The sequence below is a fragment of the Pezoporus occidentalis genome, unplaced genomic scaffold (assembly GCF_034315485.1).
Source record: "Pezoporus occidentalis ecotype Australia unplaced genomic scaffold, CSIRO_AGI_Poc_V1 ctg10, whole genome shotgun sequence".
In the NCBI taxonomy this organism is placed as follows: domain Eukaryota; kingdom Metazoa; phylum Chordata; class Aves; order Psittaciformes; family Psittacidae; genus Pezoporus; species Pezoporus occidentalis.
In genome coordinates, this window is record NW_026912779.1 from 6,019,240 (window position 1) to 6,038,843 (window position 19,604).

Sequence of the window (19,604 nt, forward strand, 5' to 3'; positions counted from 1 at the left end):
AAATAATTTCATTCCAACGCGCTGCAGCACTTCAACTCTGATTAACGTTTTAATTAGTAGGAGCCGAGTGAATGGGAAGATGTTTAACTTGTGGCACACATTTGCGATTTTCCTTTTTTTAGAGGCAATAATTGTCTTGAATTGAAGAAAGAAACGGAAATTAAGATTCAGACGCTCACATCAGATCACAAATCTAAGGTAAGCAAACAGCGAAGCTGAACGCATGCAACGCCTGAAAGAGAGATTTTGAGACCCAAGTGGTGGTTAATTTTCTTGGAAGCACATGAATGATTTTCAGGAATAATAACACATTGAAAAGAATGGCAGTAATCGAGTGCCTAAAAATGTTCCTGAAAAACTGTTCAAAAAGCAACATCTATTTCCTGCCCTTTTGAAATTTTGAAGAAGTGTCATTCATACCATGAAGTGAAACTGGTTGTTTGTATCAGTTCTAGCTAAACAAAGAGAGTATGTGCTGTATGGAACTTGGATGCTAAATGCTTTCCTAAAATACATACATAAAGAGGTTTCTTCTTCATTTTCCACCATTGTCACCATGGACCACACTTGCTAGTCTGTCTCCTAGCAAAGGAGGAGTCCAAGTTGTTCTTGAACCAAGTGTCTTCTTATTTCTGGGTGTGTTTTTTCTCCATTGTTTTCTTAAAGGTGCTGGAGAATAAAAGTGCTCTGCGACTCAACCTCAGTTCACCTGAAAAAGCCATTCTTGAGCCGTGATTCACAGTTGCTTAGAGCTATTCCCTCTGTACTTCCATACCACTACTATGTTCACTGAGTTCTTATTTCCCTTGGAAGTTTTACCTATGACCTGTTGACATGCTTTCAAGTTTCTGAAAGATACCCAGACTTAGAGCACGGCACGTAAACCAGAAAGCACATCCATGTACAAAATGATCCAGAGGGAGAAAAGTACAGGAGAGGTACTCTAAAAGCTGAAACCTGTGAAAAGAAACAAGTATTGAAAATACAAACAAAACCAGCCGCATCTTTGAGATCAGAATAAGTTTTCACCTTTTCTTCACTGAATTTATTTCTTTGGTTTTATTATTTCATGTGGAGGAGATCTTGATTTTCTAAACAAGGTTTTTTTTCTTGTTGCTGTTGGCTCAGCCACAGATATAGTTAAAACCCCTAGTTTTTATATAGTTAAAAACACAGATATAGTTAAAAAAAACCTGAATGTAGTTAAAAACCCTAGTGCACTCTCTCATCTCCCCATCTTCTTCCCCTATGAGAAATCCAGAACCGTTTCCTCTTTAAATGAAAGCAAATTTGTTGACAACTTAAGCAGATAATTCATTCAATTCTTAGTGAAGTAAACTCTCTGAGGAGCACTAGCTTCCAATCATCCAGACATAAGCTCAAAACTCATTTGAAGTTACATTGTGTAGAAAAACTCTTTGCTGTGATTTCTGCTTCTCACCTATATCATTCACAGTCTACAGCTGAGGAGGTGTGATTTGTACGCAAGGGACATCCAAGTGTTCATTAATCTTCCAAATCCAATAAATGTTACTTACATGTTCCCTTTCAGCAAATATATGCAGTTTCTGAGCTCTGTCCCTTTTAAAATCCTGCTTTAAAACTGGTTCCCTTCAATTTAATCCATACCTGGAAAAAAAGATTGATTTTTGTCCACTCCCATGTCAGGTTTTAGGATGACATTTTCAAAGGAGACTTAGATGTAAGCTCCTTTGAAATGCCAAGCCTCTGCATGGATAATGCAGAGAACTCTACAAGCCATCTACCTCTGTGGTTTTCTCTAGGTCAGTTATTTTCAATGTCTTACTCACTGTGGTTCCATCAAAACTGTCCAGATTTTGTACTGATTTTAGTATTCTCAAACTCCTTTACTTTCAGTTGCCATGTGTGGGCCCTTGAATCATTCCTGGAGATCATTCAAAGGTTTGCAAGCAACAGGTTGGAACACAGTGCTCAAGACCATAGGGAAATTAGCTTTTATCTTAGATGAAGGTAGGCACAATTAAATGAGATTGAATTCTGAGATGCTGAATGCATTACACTGATAGAGTGGGAGTTTCATTAATTAACAGTTGCTTAGCATTCCTCAGCGTTTGGGCCACTAATTTTGATATCAGATTGTACCATAATTCAGCTTTAATTACAGCTCATGTCCTTCAGTGCAGTTCTGTCACAGTGTGCACGTACACCTTTAGCACCAGAGACCTTTTCATCTACAAACGTCTTCCTGTCAGGAGGAAATATCCAGCCCAGGCTTGGCATAAAATACTTAAATGAGATCTGAATGTCCCTGTGTGTACTTCACACACACAGTTAACCTGGCAGATGCAAATTCCTCCCCTGCATTTAGGAAAGTAGGTCCCAATATCAAGCAGGCAGAGGATGAAAAGAAAAAAGAGGGAAGATGACTTCAAAGATGATTCCTGCTTTAACTTAGTGACTAAACAAACATCTTGCATATGTGCTGCGCAAAAGAAAGTTCCTTATGAAGATTTTAATTAGTCTCTTAGGCCCAAGGATGGAACACATGAAAGGACAGGATTGCAAACACAGTCTGTAGAATAGGAAAGAGCTATCCAACAGGATAAGAAAAATAACCATTAAGCAACACTATCTTAATATAGTGGAAAGTAGGACAAGAACACAGCAAATGAAATAGTCATTTTAACTATGATGCAAATAAATTGGAGAAAAGCAGGGATGTACACTGAACTTGCTACATCTGGACTTTGAAGTGTATCACAGATCTGCAGCAAAATTGGATTTCAGATGATTTAATGGTCACGGGTTCTAAGTTCGCCTGAATCTAAGTCAAATTGGGTATTTCAAGTCTTGTAACTGGCATTTGGTGAATCCTTTACATCCTTCTCATCAGGTTTTATCTTGCTCTACCTGAAATAAGACTTCTAGCTTACAGGATATTTAAGAAAAGGAATCATGCAGGATATTTAGGAAAAGGAATCTTCCCTTTCTCTCCCACCCCTAGAGAAAAACCTGTTTTACAAAGGGCTGTACCTGCTGCTTAGATGGCATGTTGATTTAGAAATTAGTAGCACCTCACTAGCACATCTCTCCCTGAACACAGGCAGGGAGTTTTTATGATTCTTCCTATCTTCTCAGATTAAATAAATCACTGCTATACTTAAGTCTCCTTAAGCAGGTTTCTTCTTTAGTCCAAGGAGCTTGGATTAAACTTGGTCCTAACTCATGTGCGCCATACTGGTGGGCGCCAGAGGTGAGCTGTAGTATCTGTCCCTGAACCTTTCAAAAGCTCCATCTGAAAAACAAGTCTCCTTTCCTTACCAGCATTCAAGCATTTACTTTGACCATTTGAAAACGGAATCTTCTTTTTCTTTCTGGCTCTGAAGGCAGTCCTGCCTTATGTACATCTTATTAAAGATACCACTCCCACAGACTGCTCCACATCCTTTAGTGGTTTATATCACTTCGTATTGATAGCCTCTGGCTTAGTAATACACTTACCCACATGCACACAAATAAGCAAGCCTCATTTTGCTGGAGGTACGCTCACTCTTAAACACCTTGGTGCCCTATATTAGTGGTACCAGCCTCCTGCTCAAAATGCTTTTGTTGTGTTCTGACAGCTGCAGAAAACTCCAGGTAGCTCTCTGTCAGCTGCTTCTGCCTCCAATCCTTTTTTGGTTAATCTTGGACCACTATCTAACTACAGTTAAATGCAAGTCTGGCTCTCAGGTAGTGGTTGTCACCCTGATCTGTTACAAAATACTTGCTTTGGGTTTTTTTCAGTAGGAGTCCAGCTTCATTACACAGCATGAGCTTTGTGTAGAAGGGCCTTTGGAGGAGCCTCTTCAGGGCAGGATGGAGACTGGGACTGTTAAGGTCCCTTCTCCTTTCACCACTGGTCTATGCAGGAGAGTCTGTGTTATGCACAGCCCACACATGGGCCCACACCTGAGATACTGACATCGTTCTTTCACTTTCTGAGCAATATGGTGGTAATTTTTGATTTGAAGAGTAAGGTTTAGATGACCCAGATGCTATTAGTTACCATAGCAGCAGTTGAAATGACTACCTGAAAATAGGTTTATTGTGAGGCATATTCTGTATGCCGTTTATGAAGAAGTAGGAGAGCTTGTCAAAATACCCAAAGATAATTATTAAAGGATAATAAAATATATCTTTCTATTAGCTTCTTTTTGAAATTGAGTGCAATATATTATTATTATAACAACTTTGGTGATTTAGACTTCTTCATATTGTCTTTTGGGAACACTCCGAAACTTAATCTCATTATTCTCGTGAGTCTTGGGAGATAAGCAAGAGAAGAATACTTGCCAGATTCCCTGCTGGCTTAATGAATATAAAACAAAGATGCATAGCCCATCTTCAGAATCAGTTGCATTAAAGACAGGAATTCTCTGTAAACTGACCGTGTTTGTAAAACTTGTCTCCACAAAATCTAAGAGAAGCCCTTAGATAAATCCCACTCACAAGGGTGTTTTTCCCCATAGTTAATTTTGGTATTTCTAATACTTACTGTTTTTCTTGGCAACCAAAAATGTGAAACCATTTTATTATAAACTCAATGTTAGAGAAGATTTTAAAATATGAGTAGTACCATTAGAGCATAAATGCAGCCAATTTATTCAGGGCTCTAGGTCCTAATAGTAGGGGTTGGTTTACATCTGTTTTCATAATACACAGTAGTGTCCTCAGTGGCTTTGTTGCTCTGTGAAGCAACTTTGTTTGTGGAGCTTCATTTTTCACAGTTCAGCTACATTCTTTGTAATGTTTTTTATGATTGTCTTTACATCAGCAGCAGCAGTAGCCTGTCTGCAATCTCTAGCTAAGCTGCTGTTACTTCTCAACAGGTCAAAGAGATCGTGGCACAGCACACGAAGGAGTGGTCCGAGATGATCAATACGCACAGTGCCGAAGAGCAAGAAATCCGGGATTTGCACTTGAACCAACAGTGTGAACTACTGAAGAAACTGCTAATAAATGCTCATGAACAACAGACCCAGCAGCTCAAATTCTCCCATGACAGGTGAGCAGGGCTGTGCTACCTGATAACGAGGGCTTGGTTTACGTCGGCTATGTGTAATGTTTTAGTTTCTTGTGTTGATAGCTCCTATACTGCTGTGAAAGATACTGGGCTGTGTGGATGGTGGAAGTAAAAGAAGTGATCATACAAGGTTTACGTAGGTGCAGGAGTAGGCTTCTGAGCTGGTTTAGATTATCTGAACTTCATTAAAGGCAGCAGATGTCATGAAGCAGTGGTGGTGTGCATCAGCTGTGGGTGTGCTTAGACTTTACTCAGGAACTTGAATTCAGAGGCTGGAAACTGAGAAGTGTCAGATCTGGAAGTATCTTTTGGAGTTGTTAGTGGTTATAGAGTCGTGTTTATAGCATTGGTGATTATTAAGGTCATAAAAACAGCAGGTAGCAGCATAAGCTACATTAAACTGATGTATTATCTTCATGTAATAACTTGTCATAATCACTGGGAATACAGAAGATACTGCATGACATGTCTGTCTTGTTGCTTTTGTAATTAACCATCCCATGCCCACTTGAAATTACAAAATACATTTTATTTGAAATAAAATTAAATACAGATTGTATTCACGGTGTTAAAAATGGCAGTAAGTAATAGTTTTTTATGCTGTGATCTAAAAGCAGATGGATGCAAAATGTGTGTATACATACATATATATTCATGCATAATTGTCTTCAGCATCTTTCACATAAAAAGCGTGGGGAAAAAAGAATAAATAAATCATATCTGAAGAAGGAATTTAAATGATTTTTTAAATTCCTGAGTGAAAAAACAGCTTATCTTTGCATCAGAGAGAATACATGCTGGGACCTGCAAGCTTTCCTTCCAACAGAGAATTGTCCCAGCAAAAGGCTTTTAGTGAGCTCATCTTTATGTTAATCTCTGTGTTAACCCAACTATTCAAGCTGTCCTGCAATACATGCCCAGTCAGAAATGAAGTCCAAAAATTGCCAAAGTATAATACAAATGCATCATTCAGAAGCTGCTAGCCAGAGGAAGGTGCAGTCCTTGGTACTGTATCTCTAAATCATACCTGGCTGCATCAGCCCAGAGAAATTACATCACTTTGAGTTCTGTTTTCTATCCTATTTGAAATTCACCACAATGCTTAGAAGATAATTTACTAGTATACAGCCTGTGAAGGTAAGATTTTGGTTTTTTTCCATACATATTTTCTTCCTCTCTTAACTTTGCTACGGGCTCTCATTGTAGGCAGCTGATGTATCTACCCTAGGGCAAAATATAGTATTTTTAATGCTTTTTCTCATAGTTTTTGTCTTTGGCTTTAGAATTTCTGTATCTCTACATTGTTCAAACAGCCCTAGATCATTTCTTGCAAACAGTTCTTCCATTCTTAGTAATGCATCTTGCTTTCTTATTAGAGATAACTTGTGTCAGTCTATTTCCAGAGCTGCTAAGAACCAGCTCTGAAAATCTACACCCTGATAAATACTGACAACCTTCAAAATTCTTTCTGCTTTATTCGCTGCAGCTTAGCATGTTTCTGCTTACTTGGAGGTTTGTGTGTAACCCCTAGATGCGCAAACTGGCAAATTTCCTGTTGGAAATGAATTTAAGACTATGTCTGAATCTGTGAATATTTCAGAAGAATTTGGAATGTGAAATGCTGAAATGTGAATGTAATAATGCCCTTAAGAGACTTTAGACTTTGCACTTAATGATTTGTAAACTTCTTTTGTAGAATGTATTGTATGTAGGAATATGTGTGCATTTATCTGTAGAGGTGTATGTAATAGCCAAGAGACAGCTCGGGGAACCACAGGGAAAAAAAGCTCTATCTGAGAGCAGCATGGGAGGAGGACCATGCACTCAGCATGCTGTTCTCGCCACTTCCCTCTCTGTGAGCTGAGGTAATGAGTTAGCTATCACAGCAGAGGACACAGGGCCAGCAGGAAAGATCAGTAATCTAAAATGATGTGGTTATCTGAGGTAGGGTAGATACTTTCCCTCCATGTGCAGTACAAAAAGCAATTACAGTTTGTGCTTTGAGCTCATTTAGAAACAAAGCAGAAGAGAGCAGATAGTACTAAAAATCTGAAGCTTATTGAACTCCAGGGGTGCTCTGCACCCTGCTTCTGAAGACTGGGTTAGCTTTCCTGACTTGGATGTAGTGAGCTTGCAGCATTTCAGAAACTGGGGGTGTGAAGCTGTTACCTGCAAGCCTTATGTACTCCAGATAAAATAACATGAGAGGGAAAGAAAAATTATGTGTGGTGGGTTTTTTTTAATAGAAGAGATTTCTAGTCATTCAGACAATAATGGTGACATAAAATAACATGTTAATGCACTTCAGTGTCATCTAAATATATGTATAAATTCCAAGGACTTATATGCTTAAGGTTATATATAAATTTCAGATGTGCAGTCAGTAGAACACACTAGGAAACCAGCAGTTAAATCTTGCAGTTCACGTACCATGTTTCTAGAATCCTTTTTTAATTTACCATCCTGGCTTACCTGTTTCTTCCAGTTAACTCTGGCTACAGGTATCACCACTTGTGATGAGGGTGTTCTCTAATGGCAGTGCAGCACTGCCAGCCAGGGCAGCATGGGCTGAGCTTGAGCCTCCACGTGATGCCCTGTGCCAGGCAGTTGAGGGGTGAACTAACACTAGAACATTGGCCCTGTCCTCAAGAAGCACCATTCCAGAAACAAGAGTGGGCCCTACAGGTGCTTCTTGATGATTTTAGAATGAAGATAAGGTTTTTCATTTCTTCTGTTAAGAATACTTTGTATTTCTTGCAAGCAGTGAAAACCCAGCACACCTGGAAAGACCCATCAGCAGTGCAACTAGATTATAACAGAGTAGACAAGCAGTTGCATACAGATGTGTTGCTCTTTCAGCTATATCCATGGCCAAAGACTCATTTGGAAATCATCAGTGATGCACAGTAGTCCTCTAATCCTCTTAACTTCTTTCACTCGAAAATTATATCTGATGCAAATAGGCTAAATCAGTTTGAACACCTACCCTTAACTTTGTTCATATCCCTGAGCACAGTAATAGAAGTAAGTTGTTCCAGTACTACTGTTAAGATAGTGGGCTTGAAAATTAGTTCAAATTCGGTATGGAAAATAAAAGCTTTTGCTTGGAGAAAGGACTGTTGGAAAGAAATGTGCTCTAGACACAACATTTTTTAGAACCCAGCCTAATTTCTTGCTGTGATACCGTCGTGGTTTAAATCTGTATTCAGGGAATGTTTCACCTTCTGAACTCTCGGAGGGAAAAAAAGCAGCACTGCATCTCTTGAATAAAAAATTGAAACTGAGAGAAATGTAACTCAAAGTTTCCTCATGCTGCTTAGTGATTAATGTCTTCCAGAGATGAAAGAAAGCCGAAAAAGATTCAGTGACATTTCATTAAATTAAGCGCGCTGCTCTGTGCCACACTGCTCCTGTGCATACAGAATACTTCGAATTTGGGGATAATTAGTACAGTAGATGTTTAGCACTCTACTCGAGATCATGTGCAAAAGAAGAGACTAAGGTACTGCCTTGGCTTGCTAAACGGGTAACTTTAGATGCTGATGCACTACTGGGAACTTTACAATCTGTTATTTGCTGTCTAATTTATGTGTATAATTCCTGTTTAAATAAGCATGGAAGATCAGGAGCTGCAGTGCTGGAATGCTAAGCAGGCACAAAGCAAGAGCTGGCCTTCGGGGACGGTCCCTTTGGAGCTTGGCTGGCTTAACCCAGAGTGATGAAAAGCCTTCTACTCACAAGTCAGAAGCTATTCCTGAAAGCCAGCAACTGTGCTGCTACTCCCAGCAAAGAATCACGATCTCTTTTTCTCTTTAAAACAATGAGATACTTATTTGCTTATTTTCTGGTTTTCTACCACACTGGCTGAAACACTGAAGAGGTTTTCCACCTCCCGAGTCAGACCACACCGCTTGGGACATTTCCCCTGGAAGCTGATTGCCACCCTCCTATTAAAGCTATCTCATTCCAAAAGAAAGACTACAAGGTTCACTGAGCCAGGAGAAACAGAACACAAGTCTGACCATGGCCTGAAGCACAGGGTTCTTTTCAGACCCAAAGTAGAAGTCTTAAAAGGAAGTCTTGTGAGTTCATACCACAAGTAGCAAATATTACTGCTGTTCATATTGCAGTCATGTTCTGAGTGCAGGATTTGTAAACATTTAGGCAGTTTTAAAAGACAAATTGCATTTGCTAAATGGCTGGCAGTAATGTCTGACAGTAGCTCATACTCAAACAGCTCTTACTAGGGAGAAAAGGGACTTTTGTAGCCTTTTGTAACATTCAAAGTGTAAAAATGCTTTAAGCGGGCTTTTTGGGTTGTATTCCCTGGAACTATTTGAGATTTCTGAATGCTTGCTTGAACTGTGTAAAGTCTACCCAAAGGAAGGCAGTTTTCATATGGTTTGTTCTTTCCTCTTCCTTAATGCTTCAAGGACAAAATTAACCACAGTGAAAGTATCAGGAAACCAACTTCAACAACAGCTGTATCTTAGGCATTAATGACTTTGTTTGGTTTTGCCTAGGGAAAGCAAGGAAATGCGGGCCAACCAGGCTAAAATCTCTATGGAGAACAGCAAAGCCATAAGCCAAGACAAATCTATCAAAAATAAAGCTGAAAGAGAGAGGTAAGTAGGAGATCGCCCTTCCTGAGAAGGGAGGAATGCTGTCAAAGGCTATTGGGTTAACTCATGGATTAATTCTATGAAAAACATGCTTTTATGTATGGAAACAATGTCAGTGCTTGTGCTGAATGTCTATTTTAGATTACCTCTTTAAGAAAAATGTTACTTTTCTTACATTTACACTTTTAACAAATGTAATGTCCTGATCAGGGAAATAATATGCTCTTTATACTCATGAGCTGTGACTGACTGGTGTAGCTCTAATGGCACTATTAAATTGAAACACATCTGTAAGAGTTTTAGTGATCGTACTTAAAGTGCGTTGTACTTACGGTTGCTTTTTAAATGAAATGAGGGCTCTACTGGATCTGAGGTTGGTTCTAATTGCAGTTAGATTAACTGGAGAGACAGCATCACTGAAAATACAGGAGGTGGTGCCAGTGATAGGTTTTATCCCCCATCTGTTGATGACACAGAGGAGAGGTGGGACAGAAGGAAGAAGTGCTCTAGAAGCAATGATGATCAGTGGAGAGGATGAAGCAAGACAGGAGTTAAAAAACAGAAGATGTTGTCCATAAAGCCCCACATTGTTGCTTCTTCTCTACCCCTGAACTGAACTGCAGCTCTTCCCCTTGCTACGTGCTGCCATTGGAGACCTGGTCAGCATCCAGGCTCAGCAAAACCAAGGGCACTGCTGCACTTGCAGAAGTGGGTTGTTCCCAGCACATCTTGGGATGACAGCCTTAACTGACTAGAGAGACACTTGCCAGTACTGCTGAGACTTTGGAGGATTGATCTGCAATATAGCAATTGTATGTTTCTTCTATTTATCCTAAAAGTTTCCAAATAAATAGATAAAAGCAGAGTCTACATGATATCCCATAAGCCTGCAGGGTTTCACCTTCATTTTGGGATTGCCATCTGGCTCCTTCTTTCCCCTTATACATTTCCTCCTTGGTACTGGGCTATTTTGGTCAGAAGGCTTGAACTTGTTTCCGCTGAACTAAGTCCCTCTAGAGTAACACTCTCCTGACTCATCAGGAAGACAAATGAATGGAGCCTTTGCTAACTGCATGCTTAGTTAATGTGAGACCTCCACTAATGACTCTGGAATAAATCAGTTCCCAGATTGGAAAGCAGGCTGAACGCAGTCCTGGTTTTCAGGCTTTGCGATTAGTCCGATTCAGCTCTTTGAACTATTTTTGGTGTATTTCATGATGGCAATCCCAGGAAGAGACACTTTGCAGTGAGATATTTTATGTAAATAGTAATTGTATACTTATCTTTTTGCTTAAGTAACAGCTCTAAGAACATTACAGCATTGGTAAGCTGTAACGTCAGTTATGATCATAAGGTGATTTTTCCATTACCACTCTTAAGAGATGTAGCAGTTTTTATATACCAAAATAAATTGAGACCAGAGTGCAGCAAGGGATACACAAGTGAGTGAAACAGTTTTAAGTTCTGTCCACCACTCCTGAGTAAGGGAGAAAGCAAACTCTATCCACATCAGTCTTGGTCAGTATGGGGATTATTTGTGCCCCAAGTCTCCAGTGAAACTGTCAAGTGTTCTTGGAAACCTTTAAATGTAAAGGTGTATAGCCAGAGGAGTATACAATTTGTTATTAATCCCACAAGGTACAAATAATCAGAAACCGAAATATACCTTAAGAGTTTGTAATTCTCTCTGTTGTAACTTTGGGGTTTCTTTTTTTCCAACAATTCTTCATGGACAATGTTTGCATTTGTTTTAGGAGAGTCAGAGAACTGAACAGCAGCAACACAAAGAAGTTCCTGGAAGAGAGAAAAAGGGTAACTATGATCTTGGCAAAGTCCCTGGGCACTGTTTCTGGATATTCGTTTTCATTTCTCTGTGTTGAGAATCCAGCTGTAGTAAACAAACAGATATTTGTCTTTGCTTTGTTCCACATACATATAGTTTAAAAGATCCAAGATCTCTGTAAGATGAAGCTACTTTAAATTCACAAAGATATTATTTGTTGGTGTGTATTTATCTGCTTTTGTGTAATATATTTAATATGTATAAATACATATATTATTATATTAATAGCTCTTCTTAAGACTGGGTGATACTAATAGGCCACCTGTGATGTTTTGTGCCATCCAAATGGGGGAAGATGGTGTACTTCTCAAGTAAGCTTTTATTTGGCTTGTTAATGATGTGTTACATTTCCCCCCATTATTTTGTCTTCCAGCTGGCAATGAAGCAGTCAAAGGAAATGGATCAGTTGAAAAAAGTTCAACTTGAGCATTTAGAAGTCTTGGAGAAGCAGAATGAGCAGGTATCTTGCTTTAAAGACTTAAAAGAAAAGCAGGCTAGTGAAAACAGTAACCAGAATCAGGCTGAGTAGAATGCTTCTGAATGTAAGTCATTATTGAACTTGGGAATACGACCTTGTTCATGGTCACTCACCTACCTGGGGACTTAAAATGAAGAGGTGAGGTGACTCAATGATACAGAGCTAGATTTGTTTCAGAGAAGCATGTGAAAGCTAGACTGCTTAGCCAGAGTCTGTCCTCTCCACTGTCCAGCCGCATTGATACTCATTAGCTACATCTGACAGTCATAAAAGGCCCAGCATATCCATTTAAATTACTCCCCAGAAGTACCTCAAGCAAATCAGTTTTCTTCATTTTGGAAGTTGTATTTCTAATGCTGATTGGAAAATAGAGGTGAAATATGCATAGAGCATCACAAAACTCTCAGAGACAGTTTGGACTGAATTCTAGAGATGTATAGTAGCATGGGGAGTTTTATCTATACTAGTGCACCCTTTCCTAATTAAAATACTTTATTATTTTCTGCTAGTTTATAAGCTATTTTTTTCCCCAGTTATAAAACTATTTGGAGAGGAAAGGAAAATTCTAATCTTATTTCTGTTAGGAGCAACAGCATGTTCTGAGCAGTTCCCTTGCTGAAAGGTTGAGCCAGCAGAACTGTTATAATTGCATGGGCTTGCAGTACTGCACTTGCACAAATGTAAACTGCAAGGGGAATATACCCAGATACTCAGCAGTTCAGTGAGATAAGAGAGGAGTGCATTTAATACCCATTACTTTTAAGGATTATGTACTTACTTCTTTATTAAAAGTTCAGAACTTGAACTCTCTGACAAACATCATAGTATGAATTAAAGCCGTCTGGCAGAGGGGAAACAGGGAGAAGAGTACATGCAAATCAACTATCTCCACTCTCAGGAGAGTCCTGCAGCCCCAAAAGCTACAGCCTGGTTAACTTCTAGAGGAGTGACAGCATGTAGGACTGCAGGCAGCTGCTGCCACCAAGCCCCAGCCACAATGGCTCTGTGTTCAGATCACTCCACCTCCCTTCCAGACAACCAGATTCCTATTCTTTTCCCTTACAGGGTGTATGTAGGTGCACTAACATCCAACATGAAGGGGTCTGTCAGACTAGTCTGCTCGTGAGCACTATCTGCACATAACTGAAAGGCAGGGGAGGAAGTTGGGCTACAGCAGATCTGTGGTGTCACTGCAGAGACCATACGAGAGAACTCCCTATAAATGGCATGACAAGAAATGATGGGCTTGATCCAGAGACAGGTGTTAAGTGTTTTTTTTCATTGGCTTCAGAGGGCTTTGGAGCCATTTTTTAGAAACATAAGGAAAAGAGGAAATGGTTATTATAATTGTGCTTTTTAACCGCAATGTGATAAATATGTTCTGTATAAGGGAAGGAGGTTGCTGGGAACTAAGTGTGAATCATTGAAGGAGTCACCTCTTTCAGCAATTAGATACTTCCCTCACCTGGGGTACAGCTTCCACTGCTGAGAGATGGTAACAGCTTACATGAGCTTGCTCATACTCCATTTCAGAGCAGAGATAAAGGTCATCTTAAATCATCAGTGATTAAATGGAGTAGGACCATTCACATGCTGGTTATCACTTTTGTGTGTGCATGCAGTGGCCTCTGCCACAGGGGTAGTCCCTTAACAGCTTTTTAACTCACTCTAATTTGATCCATCAGAGCACATTTTTCATACCTGCTGTTTTGACTACTTCCTTTTAGCCCCAGAAGTGCACCAGTGCAAACCCCCAGCTGGCTCTGGTTTCATTATTACAAACATGGATGTATGAAAGATAGTTGGATCAAGATAAAGGTGGTATTTGTTTAATGAGAGTTTCAAAACATAATTAGCTTTTTTCCTGATCAACCAAGAGATGAAATTTTTCATACAAATATCCAATGTATAAAAGTAGAATTATGGGTGAAACAGCCTTCAATACAAACTGTTATGAGTTTAAATTTGTTTTGGTTTATGTATGTTTTTCTTGCATTAATTTTTCAATCTCACTTCAGTTTTCATTCATTTATTTTGCTTCTTGTTGTATTACTCAATTTTGACATTATTATTTTTGTACAAACAGCTTTTGAAATCCTGTCATGCAGTGTCTCAAACACAAGGTAGGATGGACGTATAATAAGCAACCTATTCTTTCAGTGTGCTTTCCTTCTAAGTTAAATCATTATCGTTGGAGCCCTCCTTGTAAATGCAACCATTGGGAAGTACAATTGACATAGTGAACACAATGTTAATCTTGTTTGCACACAGATATTTGAGCCTGACACAATATTAACAGTATTTTGTGCTTTAGCATCTCAAATTCAGATGCATATGATCAGTGATGTGCAGAGGAAATACCTAGAGATTAATTTCTGTTGTACATTAGCTGTCGTTACTGGAAGATATGCTTAGAGTTCTAAACTGTCTGTGAGAAGTGTCTACTGATCTAAGAAAACTCCTTTAGTGTTGACATACATATGATTAACTGCTAATGCTGGTAGTCAGACAAAAGGTGTCCACATCTATTAGTATGGTAATAAAATAACTAATTCCACACTAAGAATAGCAAAATGTAGAATAGATGGCTGGAAATAGTTTTTTGGTGTCAGTAGAAAGAGAGGCTTCCAGCACTTGAAAATTCACTTTAAAATCCAACACATTATAAGGTATGGCAGTTATACTTACCAGCTGGCTGTGCTGCTGTGGCTTCCTAAATAATTGTTACTCACAAGAAATCTATGTTAACCCCTGTCTTACCAAGGGAGATAGTTGCGTTAAGATTGACCATCCAGTTGAACAGTATTGCCTGATCTGAATTACTTTCTTGAATTGACAACTGAGTCTGACAGCACCCACTTTAGCTTTTATTTACAGACACATAATGAAGAAGAAAAGCATTCGTTAGGCTAGGAAAAATACATTTTTGCTATGCTGTTACTGTATGTTGTTCTTAGCCTATCTTAAATCTCAATAGACTGCAAGCATCTTGAAAATAGAGTCCATTAGCTGCCGCTCATTCCATGAATTCACTGTAGCTTCAACACTGCCTTCCAAAAGGCTCATCTTAAAGTGGGTGCTTATGTGTTCACAATGTGCTGCCTGAACCGGCCTCAGAGTAGCAAAAACAGTCATCCTGGTCCTATGCTAATGTGTTCTTTGAAGCCAGGTTCTCTCTAAACTAATTCTGTACGCCATACATTGGAGAATATATATATTGCAGAATATATATAGGACACTTTGTGCTGGTAGTTAAGTCCCAAGCCTAAAATGTGAGATGTGTGGGTCACTAAGGAACAACCACAGGGTTTTGTTTTAGCTGGAATTTCATTTCACACACAGGCAAAATCCAGCCAACATTTCAGAAGAGGTTGTACATATTGATTTATTTATTATGTTTCCATATTTTCATGTTAAAATTATTTCTTCATTACTTTCAAGCTTTTAACTCATTTAAATGGAGAGTGTCGATTAATTTTTAATCATATTTATGACGGTTGCTTTGCTATTATCATAATTACTTTTTTCCCCAGGATGATGATTATGGAAGTACAGGGCTAGATTCTTCAAGAAGGCACGTGTATCACGTCTGTACAAACTCACATTTACCTTGCAAAATGAATAGCTGTGCATCTTATTACCTTAGAACTACATCTGCCCATTTTCACTTACGCAGATACGTTTGCACATCCAGAATAGGTGACTCCTTAAGTAGGAGCTTGTAGAGCAAAGTTCCCTGTCTAAGCAACATGTACAACTTTTTGGGGAACATAGTTTCTGTAAATGAAGTCTACTAACCATTCTCCCCTACATGACAGGTACAGAGCAGTTACACCAAAGGAAGTACTACCTTGGTTTGCCTCTTCCTAAACCTGTCCTAATCCTCAAGAGCTTGATTGTAAAGATAGATGGATTTGCTTGCCCTCTGGATTTAATTATTCAGAGTCCTTTGGCTTATGGATTTAAATAACTTCTCAGATTGAGAGCCCTCAGAGAAAATGAAGTGATGCTGACTCCCAGTTCCTTTAAACTACAGAGTTTCAAACCAAAGTGCACCTTCTAATCTGTAACTGAGCCGCAGGAGGAGTAAATGTGTGTGCGTATCTATGAGAGAGAGGAGAGGACAGGAATTAGAAAAGCTCTCTCCAAGCAGGGGATTCCCAGGCCAGTTGCTATTTATATACAGTGCTTAAGCTCTGCTTGCAAAGCCTGAGGCATGCAGAGTTTATACCGAGATCTGGCATGCATTCATTGCTGTATTTTGCACAAAGCATTTGGATATAGTTTCAGGTGGATTCAGTGTGTGTAATCCCATAGAGCACATTGCAGTCCTGAGGTGAAAACACCGTGTCTGTAATCATAAGGATCTCCAGGCCAGATGGAGATTATTTTTTACAAATTATTATTAAAAATAAGCATTACTGAGGGCAGATCTTACGCTGGTGGATTTTTGTCATTATTGTCTTTATGAAGGAAACCAGTCCCGATCATAGAGGAACTCTCCAAACATTTCATGATGTAACACATTGCAGTACTCACACAGCAGCAGTGAAACACATACGTTCCCAGAGACATTCCCAAAGAACAGTTGAATCAGCATCTGCCTGGTTTTCTTCACAGAATTGGAGCTTTTGCATTTTTATCGTACACTCCTTAAGAAAATCAACCTGTGAGTCTTGGAATAGGAGCAAAAATACTTCCCAAGGATTTGTAGACAGTTCCTTGTAGACATAGGAATTACATCTGATTTTGAAACCAGAATGATGCTGGAGGGGTAAACATAATGTTACTACATTTGTCTTCAGTGTGTTTTGCCTGTATTTCACTCAGACACTATCATGTAAACCATGTGCTTCACTTTGAACAAAAGGTCTAATGCAACGCTTCATGCGGTTGTTTTGGATTGCAGGCAAAGGAGATGCAGCAGATGGTGAAGCTGGAAGCAGAGATGGATCGCAGGCCGGCAACAGTGGTCTAAAGCCTCAACAAGCAAATTGAAGTTGGAGAACATCCTTAAAATGAGAGCAAAATTCAAAACTGCTGAGGCTGAAAAGTGGGCTTTTTTTCCATGTTTTTACTCTTGTTTTTTGGCTGGGGGGCTGGTTTGGTTTTTGTTTTTAACATATAAATAGCTGCGGACCACCGTGTCTTAAGGTTTGCATTATTTCTTTTTTAACACTGGGCACTGACTTTCCGTTGTTGGATTTCCATAAGAATTTCCTCTGTTCAGAAAAACACTAATCAGAAGATGAAGACAGCTTTTTTTAAACCCAGTCCTGTATTCCTCCCTGTATCTCACCAGGCAGCCTGCCTGCATCAGAATTACACAATCAGAGCCTTGAAACCCAACAAAGATTTTTACCATCATCTCAAATGGCAACAAAACTGTAATCAAGTCATTTACCGTTTGTGTCACTATGCGTGATATGTTGTGTAGAAACCCCATGCTGCCGTATCCTGACAAGCAACAACAACTCAGATGCTCAGCACCTGATGTCTTGGAGCCCACTGAACTGGATCCTCCGCTAAGTCACACGTAATAATCAGTATAGTAAGGAGCTGAGTTTGAGCAATTTTCAACTCTATTTCCAAGTATTTTTCAAGCAGCAGGCAGTTGAAAGTGAACTGCGTATATTCAAAAGTACAGTATGTACAAAGTCATCGGCCAAGTTCATCAGCTGTAACAGGAACCTGACAGGGTATTTCTGCCGTCCAGTGATGCCATTCACAAGTGCCATATCAACTCTTATCATGTCTGAAAGAAAATGATATCCTACAGTGGTTAGCATGAGGGAAATACAGTGTGTTAGTGCCAAAACTGATCAGTGCTCTAAGGAATTGTGTATTAGGCACTTTAAGAAAAGTTTACATCCTACATCGCTTGTACAGAAGTTGCATTTTGACCCCGTTGCTGCAGATCCCAGATACTACAGTTCATTGTAACTTAAAGACTATTTAAACGGCTTTTGGCAAAAAGTTTGTAACTGTGAAAATGTACAAAGTATTTATACACTTCAGAATCACAACATTGTAGAAAACCACATACATGTTGCCACCTGGTAAAACTAGTAAACAGAAATGCTAAGAGTATGTTTGCATGTGATACCAATGCTACTAAGACGGTAATGCCTACTCTGTGACCACAGTCATTCTACTAGCTGGTAAATACTGAGTAAATGTACGGCACAGAATATTGTTTGATTAATTACAAAGACTTTTAGCATACCAAGGTCTCTATATATATGTGTGTATATTAATTACGTGGGCATTCTTGATACTTGTAGTAAAAGAAAAGTACATAACTAATTTAATTTTACACAGAAGTATTTATGCAGATTTTCAGAATTTCATATCAGGAATAACCTTTTTATGTCCATTAGCTATAAAAACAATTTGCTAATGTGTTAATTTGCATGTTTCCAGAGCTTGCTGTAGTTATATTGCAAAACCGTGCATGTAAGCATTCTGCTTGGAATTTGTCCATGCTGCCAATTCAAGGATGACTGCATGGAAAACTGGTAGTTTAGAACAAATCAGATTCCTGATTTCAATGTACTAAGCACCGATTACTTTGTTGTATATGCTTGTACAAACAAATTCTACATATTCCTATAAACAAAATAAATGAAGAGAGAGAATTATGTTATTGTCAGTCCTGAGATGAAACTTTCAACTTCTCTAATAAAAACCATGAAAATTCAAACCCTTCAGTTTTGCCTGCAGTGAATTGGAGGGTGGGGGTTATTATTACTGGCAAATATTTAGTAGGTTGTACATCCTGTAAAAATGTACGTAGTGCAAATACATTTCTATCACAGTTTATTTAGTCAAAGGAGTCTCCTTTCTTTTAAGTGACAGAAGAATGGTGCAGCGTCGGTCCTCACAGCACCACAGAACTACAGGAGTACAACATAGCAGCACTACCTTGAGATGCAGCAGGCTGAGTACACTGCAGCAGCACTACTTTGAGAATGCAACTGAGACAGGTCAGTCAAGTCTTTAGGTGTTTAAGGCAGGATTGAAACAAACTTGTGATGCCTATTCCAGGAGAAGCAAGTGGCACCAGATAAGGAGGGAACTGGATAGTGAAGCGTTGAACATTACTGGTTTTCTTAAGTCTCAGCCTGTTAACCACTGCCCTACCTGTTAAAGAAATGACTGGAAATGGAGGGCTTTGGGTGCAGCTCACATCCTCCCTGAGGAAAATCAAACCTGCTTGTCTTTATTCCTTGGCAAGTATCCTACACATCAGGGAATACACTGGTTTGGAAGGCTAGAAAATACTGTCCTCAGCTTCCTTTTGAGTCTGTGCTTGCTGCTCAGCCAGGAGCAAGACATTTATCAAGTCAGAGAGAAAATGTGCTTCTGTGAAACCACGGAGCTGGGAAGCCTCAGCTTCCAGGCTCAGCTCCCAGAACTGTTACATACTTCATCCATTGACAATTTAGCATAAAATGCAGACAGTAATTTGAAATTGTGATGAATTTTGTCAGCTAAGTATTTTGAAATACTGTTTAAGTAGTATTTGATGCAAAAATTATTTGAGGTTTGGCCGCTAATGTAATGAGGTGAGAATTTCCATTGAGATGAAATAGGCTAATCAATTTGAACATT

At 39.1% G+C, this 19,604-nt stretch overlaps 1 protein-coding gene across 9 annotated transcripts in view; it reads left to right on the top strand.

The window, feature by feature from the left end:
• PLCB4 (phospholipase C beta 4) overlaps positions 1–18,693 on the top strand; it is a 198,813-nt gene extending 180,120 nt beyond the window's left edge. For 7 of the 9 annotated variants that reach the window (XM_062610270.1, XM_062610280.1, XM_062610251.1 and 4 more), the window contains 7 exons: positions 123–198; positions 4,854–5,029; positions 9,571–9,672; positions 11,424–11,481; positions 11,886–11,972; positions 14,077–14,113; positions 16,900–18,693. In XM_062610270.1, the coding sequence (XP_062466254.1) occupies positions 123–198; positions 4,854–5,029; positions 9,571–9,672; positions 11,424–11,481; positions 11,886–11,972; positions 14,077–14,113; positions 16,900–16,988 (625 nt within the window). In that variant the 3' untranslated portion in view covers positions 16,989–18,693. The remainder of the gene's footprint in view (positions 1–122; positions 199–4,853; positions 5,030–9,570; positions 9,673–11,423; positions 11,482–11,885; positions 11,973–14,076; positions 14,114–16,899) is intronic. The other 2 variants (XM_062610235.1, XM_062610242.1) reach the window with 1 other exon arrangement.
• The last annotated feature ends 911 nt before the right edge of the window (positions 18,694–19,604 follow it).